This window comes from Oratosquilla oratoria, chromosome 36, assembly GCF_046742065.1.
Source record: "Oratosquilla oratoria isolate Oo_2021 chromosome 36, ASM4674206v1, whole genome shotgun sequence".
In the NCBI taxonomy this organism is placed as follows: Eukaryota; Metazoa; Arthropoda; class Malacostraca; order Stomatopoda; family Squillidae; genus Oratosquilla; species Oratosquilla oratoria.
Window position 1 is genome coordinate 33,750,040 of NC_134812.1, and position 15,000 is coordinate 33,765,039.

A 15,000-nucleotide genomic window follows, 5' to 3' on the forward strand; every position below is an offset into this window, starting at 1 on the left:
TTGGTTGAGAGTGGCTTCCTTTTCTTTGAGCCTTCGTTGGTGTTCCTCTTCAGTGATGGGTTCCGGAGGCAATAAAATAGGGTCGTCTACTACTTTTGTCCCATGCACTCTGACTCTGTGAGACTTGTCGTCCACGTCGGTATTACTTCTCACATGAGTGTCTCCCGGTGAAGCTGTCGCCCGACCTCCCTGGTTGAGAGTGGCTTCCAGGTCTTTGATCCTCCTTTGGTATTCCTCTTCGGTGATGGGCTGCGGGGGTGGGTGCTGGGGACCGAACCTCAAGACAGCGCGATGGCCATCCTCCCGATGAGAGCTCGACAAGGGGACGGGTGAGTAGGTGACGATATGGGGCGAATTGTCCGTACAGGCCACCACCACGCAGCACTCGTCTGTACCCGGGCGGTTCCTGAGCTCCATGCAGAAGTCATCGTTGGAGTGGCGACCGGCCGGGAAGAGTCCAGGGCCGCAGGAGATGGGACGGCAAGTCACCTTACCGCCCTCGCCGCATACACACCGTTCCCGGCAGAGCCCATCGTAAAATGTCTCCCTGACGCTGTAGAACCGGCCGTCATGCTCGCAGTCTATGGGAGGAGGGGAGAGGAGAGGAAGGGGAAGTTCATAAATAAAGTTTCAGGACCCGTCCTTCACTCACAGGCCCCTACCTGGTGGTCCAGAGTTGATCGATTGGGAGAGTTGCACTCACTGGCTCTCCCTCCCTGCGCCGGGTGAGGGATTAGTACTAGTGCGGTTGGGTTTGTTGCTGCTGCTACGAGGATGCCATGAGGGGAGCTACTGTAGGCTTGGACGTGCTCAAGAGAAATCCCGCTAGTCCACATTCAAAGGGTTACGGGGTAAACCACGTGCATCCGTTTGGTCAGGATCTTGCGTGGCAGGATTCTGGCGAGTATCACTTTTGTGATCTACGTGCAGTGAGTAGCTGTTGGCGCATATGCAAGAGTTTTGAGGCGTTCAAGATCTTTGCAATGCTCTTCGGTTTGCTAAGTGCGGTCAGGTAAGCGGTTAAGACTGGTTATTACATAAGCCTACGGCCTATGCAGTAGTACCTACTGAGTCCGTCGTAGTGGTATTATAAGCGGCGGTACGAGATATTATCACAACCAGAAGCAGTCATCACTTGGTCCTCTTCAGGCCCAACTTGTATTAGTTAGTGATAATGGCCACAATAGGTCAGGTTACACTACCCTGCGTCACCGACAATCACTAAGTCACACTAAAAACAACCTAAGGCACACATATACCGTGAAGCTCCACAATTTTAACAAAACTACAATGGGATCAGTAGACTTACTTCTATCGTGATTTCCTCATGCGCTAAGCTGTACTGTACTGTACTACGTCATTACTGCCTTTTGGTCTTATAAATACTTTTCTGATTCCTCTAAACAGTGCGTTAGGGTTAGAACTGTTATCCTTAATTGAGTTATGGTAATATTAAACCTCGACTTTTGTAATCAAGCCGTTTCGATAAGCTGAATCTGATGAAGAACCAAGTAAGAGCAGACGAAGAAAGATGGTCAGCTCGGTCTGGTCAGAAAACCAACGTCAACAAAAGTGGAGATGGGTTATATGTTAGAAGTTGTGTTAGGCGTGGAAGCTTAAAATATTTATATACAAATGTTTATATAGTCATCGGTGTATGTTTATATATTGGTATGTGTGTTTCGCAGTAATTCACAAGGCACACGTGAAAATAAATTGCAGAAAAAACACTGGGAAATAAGAAACTTTGTCCAAACGTTTTCGTTTATTTAAGACATTACCAAGGAATATCAATGGTATTCTTTGATAATGTCTTAAATAGACGAAAAGGTTGGGACTAAGTTTCTTAATTCACAGTGTTTTTTTTCTGTATTGGTATGTGTATGCATGTGGATATGTATGTGTCTGTTTGTGTGTGTGTGTGTATGCGTGTGTGTGTGTGTGTGTGTGTGTGTGTGTGTGTGTGTGTGTATGTGTGTCGGTTTGTGGTGTGTGTATGTGTCGGTTTGTGTGTGTGTGTGTGTGTGTGAGTGTGTGTGTGTGTGTTTGTGTGTGTTTGCGTGTGTGTGTGTGTGTGTGTGTGTGTGTGTGTGTTTGCGTGTGTGTGCGGATGTGTGTGTGTGTGTGTGTGTGTGTGTGTGTGTGTGTGTGTGTGTGTGTTTGTGTGTGTGTGCATGTGTGTGTGTACGTGTGTATGTGTGCGTACGTGTGCGTACGTGTGTATGTGTGCGTACGTGTGTGTGTGTGCGTGTACGTGTGTGTATGTGCGTGTACGTGTGTGTGTGTATTTGCTTGTGTATGACAATTTAATTATGCATGAGTGAATGTGCGTGCATGCGTTTAAATAAAATTGGTTAAGAACATTATAAAACTAGGTCAAGGTGGGCTATTCTGGATAAGAAGGAGGAGCAGATGGTGAGACACGGAACAAGGTCAAAATAATAAGATACACACACAAGGTGGAAAAATACTAATCAAAACAAAATGTGACTCCTTCAGAGAAAGCATGGAGTAAGAAAAGCTAAGATGTCACAAAGTACCATTTAAGTGAGATGATGTCATGTCGTCCAATAAAAGACGAAGAATGTCGACATTCCACGCCATGTTCGAAATTAGATGTGACTTTTATAGATTATTATTTCCACAATCACATTTCCCACTTAATTTATGTTTCTGTTGTCTAAAGTTTATGCAAGAAAGTGTGGTTAACCTGAATATAAAGTAGTAATAACTCCAAAGAATGGTCTACACTGAAGAAAAACACCCAAAATACTGTTGCTCTATAGTTAACGATACTACTCATGATGTCAAACTGGATACACTGGATCCACTTTTGTTTCACTGTTGCATCTATTGTATTATTTGACTTGTTCTAACAGTATCCACGACAATCGCTGGCCCTTAGAAGCTTCAAATACACCTTTCCTTAACGTATACTTTCGAGAGATCATCAGAGTAAAAGTTCTGGATTTTAATAACCGTCGAGAAAGAAACGATTAAGTCGGCCTTACAAGAGGTCTTATGAGTATCTAAACCCACAACTATGATTTAAAGCTTGCACAAATAAGACGCCTGTACACGGAAAGGTGATACTAAAAGTTCTGGATCTCTTGTCTTGCAATATTTGCAACAATTCTTTCAAGTGGTGCTTGTCTTCGAGTTAACGCCCGCCCATCCCCAGAAAATATGGAATGGAAGATTTGTTCTGCACCATTGATAAAGTATATGTCATCGATCTAGAATAGTTAGCCCACAAGATCTTGAAAGGGTAATAAAGAGCATGAAAAACAGACAGACAGACAGGCAGACATACAGACAGACGGACGCTAGGGATCGAGCACCAAGGATAGTGAGAAAGTGAAACAACGTTCTTAATTGTTTAACCACGGTGATGCTCTCTATGGATAAAGACCAATATGACTTAGTATACAAAGCCACTTATGAGCACGGGTTCTAAAGAGAGAGTTCCTCTCAGACGAGACCGTCTTCAGGAAAGAGTCAATATCTTCGTGTAAATAAGAAAGAAAAAAGAAAATGGGTCAGGGTGTGACCGCGTTGAAGATGTTGGTTGGAGACACTGCTGTTAGGCGTTGCCGCGTCTGCCGCTCGAGCGTCCAGCAGAAGGTCAGGCGAGGCAGCAGAGACGTGCAAAACGGGTGGCGAGGTTACAAAGCCATTTGGAGAAGGACGAGAGAAAGAGCAGAATGAATGACGGAACCAATAATTTGAAATCAAAGAGGGAAGGAAGGAAAGAAGGAAAGTTATGATAAAAGAATAAGGAAACTCTTTTCAGTTAATAATGCCAAAAGGACACTGGTCACTGTCTTACATGTTATCATTAACCCAATACGGCCGTAACGTCCGTTTGCACAATTATTCTTACTGTCGTCACGGGGTTTTTAATCAGGTGTATGGGAACACCAGCACTCCGCACAGGGGTGCCCCCAGGGTGCGTCCATTGTGCGAGCTCGGCAGAGGTCGTGGGAGGAGTACCCAGGGTCGTCGATTCTGTTCATCTCAACTTGGCAGAGATTTTCTTCGTTGATATCGTACAAGAATCGCTTTGTGATTCTCATGTTTCGATGAATTGCATTTGTATATGTTTCTAGTTTAGTTTGTTTTTGTTAATGAGGGTTTTCCTATATTGTTACTCCATTGAATTATATATTTTTTACTAACAAGTCTCTGCCAAGATGAAATAAACAGAGCATAAACCATCGCATCATGCCGTAAAACTAACATCCTCTACTTTCGTACAAATATTAGAAAAAGTAGAGGATGTTATCAGATAACATATATAAATCAATTGAACGAAGTAGATGATCGACTGCTTCAATTTTACTGGCCTAATCGTAAAAATGAGATTTTAGATCATTCCGACATGCGGTTACGTAAAAAAATAATGGGATGCGTGGCTAAGTTATGAAAAAAAAAATGGAGGAGTGGGTGTGGCTCCAGAGATGGTCCTTGGGCAGAGTTGTCGCCAGACCAAGGGACGGCGCCAGATCCAGTGCAAGAATCTCCCACACGAAAGCCCCTGGGGAGCTGTTCTCGAGACCAACCCTTCCAACATGGCGACGCCCCAAGATCCGCACCGTCTTACAGGAGTTGAGCTGCCTCCTTCGCGTCTTCCTGCTAAGCTACTTCACCGTGAAGGCGTCCGTTGGTCGACGAGAGGAAGTTTTGGCTCTTGAAACTCAAATGCCGCTGTGCGCGCAGTCTCGGTCACTGGCTATTGTCTCAGCTTCAGTAGGTTTCCGTAATCGTTGTGTCAGTCATAACTCAGTTTCGCTTCAGTTGATGCTCGATTTTTCACGTTTCTTGCGTATAACGGACTACTATAACTGTCTTATATATATATATATATATATATATATATACAGTATCTATGTATATTATCAGTATCTACTTTGACTTTGGGAAACGATCTGCGGTCAAGGGTCTGCTGGTGGTCCCGTCATTGCCTTCAGTTCCCTCTATGTCTGAAGTCTTCGTTGCTCCCTTTCCTGTAATATTCATAGTTCCGCTCACCACGTCACCAAGACATGATAATGGACGACACGCAGGGACACAATATATCCACGTCTGTTCTAGTCGATTTGAAACTTGAAAAATTGTGTCTTATGAGCATGAATCTTTCTTCTTCTTCTTCTTCTTTTTTCGCTGAAGACCCAATGTTATGTCTCGGTAACACGATGGGGGTGGGGGTGATTGCCACGAGTGCAAAGCACTTCGTCTCTCAGTCATCGTCTTTATCCAGGAAGGATGGAGCAGTCACAGGTGGGGTCGAAGGAAAAGGAAAGTTTCATTGTCTAGGGTCCGTAAGAATAGCGGAGGTTGAATCAGAGGGAGAATGCACAATCATGAAAGGAGGAGCGGGGGAGGACGAGAAGTCAGAAGAAGACGTCAGGAAAGAGGAGGGAAGGAAGGGTGGAAGGGTGATGTCCTCAGACTATGTCCAAGAAATTATATGTAGAGGAAGGAAAAGGATACAAATCTGAATGAAGGTAAAGAGAGACGGGGGGAGATGGGGAGGGGAGATGATTGGAATCCAAGCTCGTCGTAAAGGAAATGGACACGTGTGATGAATGGAAAGAAATACCTTCCGTCGGGGAGCAATGGCAAAGTCGAGGGGAAAGGTGCAGAAGGGAAGAAGGACGTAAAGAAAACGGAGGAAAAGGAAGGTTTGACAACCGGTTGGAAGGAAACTCTGCGGCAGGATCGTAGAAGAAGGCGAAGAGACAGAACGGAGGAGAACTGGAGAATTCCAGTTTTGAGGCACAGAAAGTTTAGCACAGACCCAGACATCAACCTAGGTAATCATTACAAAAGCGATTACGTGATATTCTTTTTTACTATGCAGGCGTGTAGGCAGCCTCGTCCTCTTAAAACGTGGAGAGGCCAACACGTGCTGAGAAAGACAGAAGTGCTAACTACACTTTACTGTTGCACAGGTGTACCACACGCAGGGAGGTGAAGTGCGTCAAACATGTACAAGTAAAAATACATTGGTGGGAGTGTGGAATGCAATTCTACCAAACCAACTTATATATGTATACACCGAATATATATGTATATATATATATATATATATATATATATATATATATATATATACATATATATATATATATAATAACATATACATATCATGCAATATAGCCCTTGTAGTAAAATATTGAATAAAACAAATGGAATGTTTCAAGTTAAATTTATAAGTATTTCAGTTTAAATATCAATGTATCCTTTGGTTGAAGTAATATTAATCATTAAACGTTTACGCTCTTAGCCAGCTGAGCAATATCCACACAAAATAATTACAACCTATCTGAGAGTTTCTAAGCGGGTATAAGCTTAGTTAAGCGTTGCCAGACACCTGTCCTTGCTCACCTGAGTTGGCGCCGTGGACGGAAACGCACTCGTCGCCCGCCTCGTTCCGGGAGTGTCCCGAGGGACACCGGCAGACGGGACGATGTCCTTCCGTGACACACTCGCCGCCCTTGAGGGCTCCCTGGCACGGGTTCAGGATCGGGCACGGGTTGACACACACGTTCCCCAGGCAGAAGCGGTTCGTCGGGCAGTCGACGTCAGCTGTACACTTCACCTCGGCTGAGGGGCAGAGAGGGAGGTAGGGTTAGTTGTGTACAAGAGATGTTGATTAACAATATTACAATTCTTAAGTAATCAGTCACGCATGCAAGCACATCTGTGCGCGCACTAACGCACACATTCACACACCTACAAACATGCACGCACACACCCACACACATACACACACACACACACACACACACACACACACACACACACACACACACACACACACACACACACACACACACACACACACACACTTTTCTTTTAGGAATAATGACTTCCCCCATGTGGAAAAGAAACCAGGGGTATTATTCTTTATGTACACACGTACAAACATGCATGCATGCGTACACACATGCACACATACATACATACATACATACATACATACATACATACATACATATATACATACATACATACAAATACACATACACACATATATACACACATACACACACATACATATATACATGCATATATACATAAATACATACAATACATACATACGTGTACATATTCATATACCAAAGAAATTTTCCCCCTTGTAAGGTGAGGTAGGTGTGGGTGAGTCAAAGCCCACACCCAGCCTAGACCAAAAGGTAAACTAACTACAATATTTGGCCTTGAATTGACCGTTACACTTACATGCAACAAGCATACGTGTAAAAAAGTCACTGTACTGCATTCCATTGTCTTCGTTTAATCGTAAAACTACATTTCATCAGGACATCAAACGTTTCTCTAAATTGTTTCTGCCATTAGTCCAAACGCTGCAAAGTCGATGTAAGGCTTGCGACTTGCGTTCTCTTTACCAAGGGAGTTTGGTTCTTAATTAAATCAAATCGTTCAAGTTTAGCCAGAATAAAATAATCGTAGTGAATGGGTCAGTCGAGATGATCTCGATCCTTTCGGGACAGATGCCTAGCCTCAGATGAATAAATTTTTTGGTTTATCCAAGATGAAATTAAAAAAAGTGTTGTAGTCGATGTGAATTATTTAGGTATTATGTTGTTGTTGTTGTAGTTGTTGCTGCTTCTGCTGTTGTTGTTGTTGTTGTTCTTATTCTTGTTGTTGCAAGCGATAGATAAATTTGTAAGAATTGAAATTGTTTATGATACCTTCTCATCCTGTTCTGAATATATTTGTATGAAAACTTTCTTTTAACTCCTCAATAACAATCCCTTTCTTTGTGTTCTGAAAGAATAGTTTATCCATAAAGTATTATTAATATACTCCACAGGAAAAAAATTAAAAGAAAATGGTATCTCGGGAAGCAAGATTTTAAAATTGCAAGTGAATCTACACATTGTGGAAGAAATCCAATCTATGACATACCGAGGTATCCATAAATCTTTTTCATAATACTGGTTACAGATAAAGTAAATTTTTGTAATAAAAATGCATTGATGTAATAAAAGAAAAATTTAACTTTTATTAGTTTCCATGTATCGTGGGTCATGTCTGAATATCTGTAAAAGTTCATGTGAAGCATTTGGAATTGAAATTGCATAAATACCAGTTAGACATGGCATTGTGTGAGAATGTCAACAAAATTGCATCGACTTCGTATCCCAATTTTTTCTTTATTTCTGTTTAACATTATCATTTTGTTTTGTTGTTTATTTTGTTGTTGAGGTGGACTGTTGTCTTGTTTTTGTTATCATTACTGTCCCTTCACATTTTCTAAGTAGATGGCGTCTCTGTCAGCTAACATACAAATGTTGCAGCAAAGTGCAAGCGTGGGAGTTTGGCTTCTTTTCGCCGATATCTTCCCCAGGCCAGTGTAATCAATACTGCAGTTTTTACCAGCGTTCACTGCCTGTCTTAAAAGATGAAGAAAAAAATGAAGACTCGATAATGGCGATGCAAAGTATTACGGAGGCGAAACAGACATACCCACTGACGAGCCCGCCATCTACCGGCGCAAACCGGAGGCTCGCCTCGCTGGCGAAGGTCAAACAAGACCTAAGGCGGAATCTCGTTATCCGCCTAGTTCTTCTTCTTCTACAGCCCGAATGTCGAGACTCGAATTCTTCTTACTTGCCTCTTTTTCGTATTTTCACTCTTAATACGGAGAATTCACGAACAAGTACGTTACCAAACGGAAGATACAAATAAATGTGTTTATTAGATTTGTAAAATGGGACCTGTCGTTGAAGAGAAGAAAAATAAAGAGAGAGAAAAATAGTCGCTTTGGTAGTGTTCCAGCATCACCCTAGAAGCGGATGAGTTACCAGAATTGAGCGTTAATTTTCACAAGACAGCGAACAGAAGAAAAACACTGGACGGGATGTGAACCCTAAGAAAAAAAAAAAAAACAATAGTACACGATTCCATAACTTTTCTCAGCTTGATGGGTACTAGTAATGTTTCTTACTTTTGAAATAGATCTTTGCCAACAACGCGCGCAAACGCATCTTGTTTCTGCACGTCGCTTTCGGTTGGCAAAGCAGATTCATAACACATCTTCTACGCCCAAGGGCGTGTGGAACAAAGGAACATGTTCTTCGTTCAGAAGAACATTGAACTGGGCGACAGGACGGTGGGCCATCCTTTTCGCCATCATTCTTTCTTGGCGTGATAGCTCTAATGAAAGGGCGAGCGAGTGAAGGGACATGGTCGACATTCTTTTGGCGGGCTCGTACCGAAATGGCGCGAAATTTGAAGACGACACGGGGGCAGCCGAACCAGATGATCCGGTATTGGCAAGATGGGGTTTCTTTGAGAGCGCCTTATGAGACTGCGTTGTGTGTGTGTTTGGGGTGGGGGGGACTTCGATACAATACGCAGTGCATTGCTCATCTTGTGTAATAACACCCGTCGTTTGTTTACTAATGGCTAAGTATTGGTGCGCTGGATGAGCAATGATCTGGGTTATTTTTTAGAAGACTCGCTGATCTGAACGTAAAAGACAGTGTAATAAGACTAACAAGGTATTAAAACTCTCTACAGGGTTCCACAGTATAATTTCACACTGGCTATAAATATGGTTGCTCTGCAAGTGTATAACTGAAGAACATGCACCGAATATTTTAGAGATTGTTTTGGGCGCCCCTACGGACCAGAGCCACACATCATTTGTTTATGTTAAAAGAAAGTCTGTCATCGTGTCTCCCATGCGTGCCGTGAAAGCCGACTTAGTAGGACACAATGATGGGACTAGGGATCCTGCTCTCTGTATTTTCCTTCTACAAAATCTAAGGCATAAGAGGGTCTGGAAGGACTCCTGCCGGACCCCTAGGAATTGGGTTTTTGTAAGGAAATTATTTTCTCTTCCGTGTTCAAACACACACACACACACACACACACACACACACACACACACACACACACACACACACACACACACACACACACACACACACACACATATATATATATATATATATACATATATATATATATATATATATATATATATACAGTATATATAATGCCCATGCACGACGCTCTTCCGACCTCTCCTTTCCACTCTCTCAGGTTCCGATGAAAACAAAGTTGTATTCATCCATCTATTTATTCCTTCACTTATTCAGAGGACTTGGCTATAATTCTCGAATATTCGAATATTTTCTTTACGTCATCTGTAACTCTAACATTTGATACTTTCTGAAATTATGTTTTCACATTAGACAAATTCTACTTTTCAAAGATCTTCGATATCATAAGAAACGGGGACCAGTCACTTCATGTCGCGTCCTCTTGGAACGTCATGTGCTACGCCGGGACGTGACGTTACCAGTAACACAATGCTTTATGCTACGGTGTTATCTCATCTGAATAACAAGGCATGTGCCATGATGTGGTATGTGAGGGTAGATGCGATATGGTGACGTGTAATTTTATGTGATAATTATGGGATTTGGCACATGCAATGTGTTGTTCTATAGAAATGACGTAAGAGAGAGATAGAGATAGATATACATAGAGATAGATAGAAATAGAGATAGATAGAAATAGAGATAGATAGAAATAGAGATAGATAGAAATAGAGATAGATAGAAATAGAGATAGATAGAAATAGAGATAGATAAAGATAGAGATAGATATAAATAGAGAAAGATATAAATAGGGAAAGATAGAGATATACATAAATAAAGATATAGATAGAGATATAGAGAGATATATAGAGATATATAGAGATAGAGGTAGATAGAGATAAAAATAGAGATATAGAGATAGAAATAGGTATAGATAGAGATAGAGATGAATAGAGATAAATATATAGATAGACAGAGATAGATATAGATGGACAGAGGTAGAAATACAGTAGATAGAGATAGATGAAGATAGATGGAGATAAAGATAGATAGAAAGGTATATAGATAGATACAGATAAGTAGGTAGGTAGATGGATGGATAGATGGATGGATGGATGGATGGATGACTACAGTATGTAGTTTCGCATTCTATTCACAGCTGTGCCCTTATCACCGGTGCGTGATACACATAATTCGTGATCATTATGGATATGGTAGATCATCTCGATTTGAGGAACGTGCAACAGGAGAGAGAGAGAGAGAGAGAGAGAGAGAGAGAGAGAGAGAGAGCGTTATACAAGAACTGCGCAAGACAACCGACGTGGATTGCGCAAACACACACACACACACGCACACACACACACACCCATACAAGGATGACTTGACCGGCGTGAACACCATTGTGTTGGGGGGAGAGGGGGAGAGGGGGAGGGGGAGGGAGGAAGAGGTGAGCACGTAGCACCATATGAGATGTGAGGGAGCGAGGGGGGCGAGGGAAGGAGGGAGGGAGAGAGGGAGCACAAAGGTGGTTGAGTTGGTTCGGATGAGGCAAAGGTGATCTCGATGTGGATCTTGTCATAAGGTCTGATGGGGAGGTGAAGGTGACGGGAAGGGAAGGTAAGGGAAGGAAAGGTAAGGGAAGGTAAGGGAAGGGAAGGGACTGACCCCTTCGCTCCTAAAAAGGAGGGGGGGGGAGGCAGGTTGTCAGAATAAAAGGAAAAGTGCCACCGATTTGTAAGGACGGGGAGGATTGATAAGGATGGATGGATGCTGCACTTGTTGATCCTTTGCAATAGGATTTTCCTCCTCTGTCGAGAGAAATGGGGGGGGAGGTGGAGAGAAAGGGGGGATACGGGGGGGGGGGGGAGGGCAAGGACGCAGAGAGGGAAGGACCACAAGACAATCGAGATCCCATTTGGGTGGAAGCCGCCCGACCACTGGATGAATGACATTGGCCGGATTTAGCCACAAGAGAAGCCGAAGGGAAGCACTGTACTTAATCGGGAGGGAAAAGGGTATTTTACTATCTGTTTATTTATCTATTTGTTTATCAAGTTATTTATTTTTATTTATTTATTTGTTTATTTATCTATTTATCTATTTATTTATTTATATGTTTATTTATTTATCAATTTCTTTTTTATTTATGTATCTGTTTTCATTTATTTGTTTATCAAGATATTTATTTTCATCTATTTATTTGTTTACTTACCTATTTATCTATTTATTTATATATTTATTTATTTGTTTATATGTTTATATATCTATTTATTTATTTTTTACTTATGTATGTATCTATTTTCATTTTTTTTTTTTTTTTTTTAAGCTCTGAAATGTAGAATTAGGGCTCTCCATCCAGCAGTGCTTTCAGGCAAGGTTGGGATTTTTTTCGATCAAATTATGCAAAAAGGGATTTCCCACGGAGGCGAGGGGGGGGGGGTGATAAAGGATTCTGACACATGGATGAATTCAGAATCTTTGCCCCAGAAGTCTTCAACTGAATGAAATCGTCTGGCCTTACCAAAAAGTAAAATCTCAAAAGCAAAGAGGTTAATTTGACCTTGTTTAACCCTAACGAAGAAGTGTTGGTTTAATAGTGGACCAATCTTGTTTTTGTTTTTTAATTAATGTAGGAGGGTGGAATATTCACGCTTCGTTATTTTCAATGACACTCCGACTACGTGACGCGACGCGACGCGACGCGACGTTATGTGATGTGACGCTCTCCTCAGAGGCAGGCAACGGCGTGACCTGGCACTTCCCGAGAGACTGACTGGCACAGTCGACCACCACCGAAATGACACAGCAATGTTCACAATGTTTCGCTCACCGAGACTGTGTACCTCGCACGTCACGCGAAAAATAATGAACTAATCGCAAATGTTAACTGAATTACATTTCTGTACAAACAAGGCCTTGTAGCATTGAAGTCGCAAGAGATGGCTGGATTCTATTTGGGTTTTATAGTGTGCAGTTTCTCAAAGAAAAAGATATTAGATTATCTACCCCAGTGACGTTGGGTGGTTTGGTTCTTTGATAAATGATACTGAAACGAAAGAAAATCCAAAAAGGAAATAGATTTAGGAATTAGAGATTTCATGTCGACGACATGTTTTGTCAAAGGCGACGAGATGACGTAGATCGCTGATTTTATAACGCGATAGTATAAACATACATACGTACATTCAGATGTATATGCATACAAACATATGTAAATATATGAATACGTATTTATGTAAATATATGCATACACATATATGGTAATATGTGTATACATATATTCATAAATGATGTGTATGCATACATGTCAATGTGTTTGAATATGTAAGCAAATATATGTACACATTTTACATGTATATGTAAATGCATGTATGAATATATATGAATATACGTATACTTGACATTAAACTTATACAGATATATACTTTTTTCAGAAACCACTGGTAAATGGAAAATATGATTTCCAAACGTTTTCGTCTATTTAAGAGATCCTCAAGATGTTTAAAACAGACGAAAATTTTCTGTAACCGTATTTTTCGTTTTCTAGTGGTGTCTGTAAATATAGTTTATTAAGTGTTTTTGTGATTTCTTTGCATATATATATATATACATATATATATATATATATATATATATATATATATATATATATATATATATATATGAAATATTGATTTTTGGTTTTCTAATCTCGAGCCACAGGTGAAGGCGAGGTTGCCTCAGAGTCGACGGTGCATGAAAGTGATATTTTACGTCAAGGTTGACGGAGGTGACGTTGCTCCGTCGATAGGGGGGGGGGGAGGGGGGATGCCGAGCAGAAGCGGGAAGTCGAGGGATCTGCACGCTTAAAGGAAAGGTTATGACAACGTTTTGAACAAAGGTGATGTTCAACAAAGGTTAATGCTGTCCTTAGTTTTTTTTTTTTTCTTTTTCAAATAAACCATGCAAGCATCATACAGTACTCCCAGATCTCACCAAAGAGTGTGAAGGATAAGTGAAGAAAGCGGAAGGAAGAGAGAGAAAGGAGAAAGCGGGAGAAGAGAAAGAATGGGAAGAAGAACATCAGGTGAGGTAGGGAGGGAGGGGGAGAGGGAAGGTTCATTCTGGAACACCCACAAGCCGGGGACTGAAATTATGTGGAGGGAGTGTGTGGGTAGGGAGGGTGAGAGGAGAGAGGAGGAAGAAATGGAGGTGGTATATACATACAGGAAGAGAAATGTAAAGAAGCTTAGAAATAGTTCCCGGGGAGACAGACAAACCATTTAAGATGGAAGAGAGAGAAACAGAGGAATATAAGAGAGAGAGAGAGAGAGAGAGAGAGAGAGAGAGAGAGAGAGAGAGAGAGAGAGAGAGAGAGAGAGAGAGAGAGAGAGAGAGAGACGAAAATGGGGCGAGAAGTGAGTCAGGAAGAAAAGAGAGAGAGAGAGAGAGAGAGAGAGAGAGAGAGAGAGAGAGAGACGAAAATGGGGCGAGAAGTGAGTCAGGAAGAAAAGAGAGAGAGAGAGAGACGAAAATGGGGCGAGAAGTGAGTCAGGAAGAAAAGAGAGGAAGAGAGAGAGAGAGAGAGAGAGAGAAAGAAAGAGAGAGAGAGAGGGAGAGGCTAAAAGGGGGCAAGAAGTGACTCAGGAAGAAAAGAGAGGAAAATGCAGATAAATGACGGTCGTGTTCGTGTCACTCGTATGAAGTGAACTGTACCTTGAAAAGAAAAAAAAAAGTATAGTGAAATCAAACGGAAAGGGGTCGCGGGCAAAGGTTAATCATAGACAGACCTTAGATGCATTGCTGTGCTTTTGAAAAGTGATTGGATGCAATCAAAGCAACGGGGACGGGAAGGAGAAAAACGAACGAAAATAGAGTCGAGGGAAAGTAGTGCAGAAGGGAAACGCTGTCGAGACGAGAGGAGGAAGACAAAAAGGAAAAAATTAAAAGGTCTTAGTTGATAGGAATGTTTGGAAGAGGAAGAGAAGAGAGAGGGTTAAAAGAGAAAGGAGTAATGATGAAGAAGAATGTTCAGGAGTAGAAGGAAGAGAAGATAACCCAAAAGAGGAGAAGAAAGAAAGGGAATGGGAATTGTGTAAAAAGGATATTGGTCGACAGTAGGACGAGGAATACGAGGAGGAGGAGGAGGAAGAGGAAGAGG

At 41.6% G+C, this 15,000-nt stretch overlaps 1 protein-coding gene across 7 annotated transcripts in view; it reads right to left on the minus strand.

Annotated features, from left to right (window-relative positions):
• The window catches only part of LOC143018947 (uncharacterized), a 134,858-nt gene that overhangs the window by 43,371 nt on the left and 76,487 nt on the right, over positions 1-15,000 (minus strand). For 6 of the 7 annotated variants that reach the window (XM_076174560.1, XM_076174563.1, XM_076174561.1 and 3 more), the window contains exons 2-3: positions 6,391-6,609; positions 1-581 (exon numbers count right to left, since the gene is read on the minus strand). The exon at positions 1-581 is cut by the window's left edge and continues 1,183 nt beyond it. In XM_076174560.1, coding sequence (XP_076030675.1) covers positions 1-581; positions 6,391-6,609 — 800 coding nt within the window. The remainder of the gene's footprint in view (positions 582-6,390; positions 6,610-15,000) is intronic. The other variant, XM_076174564.1, reaches the window with a different exon arrangement.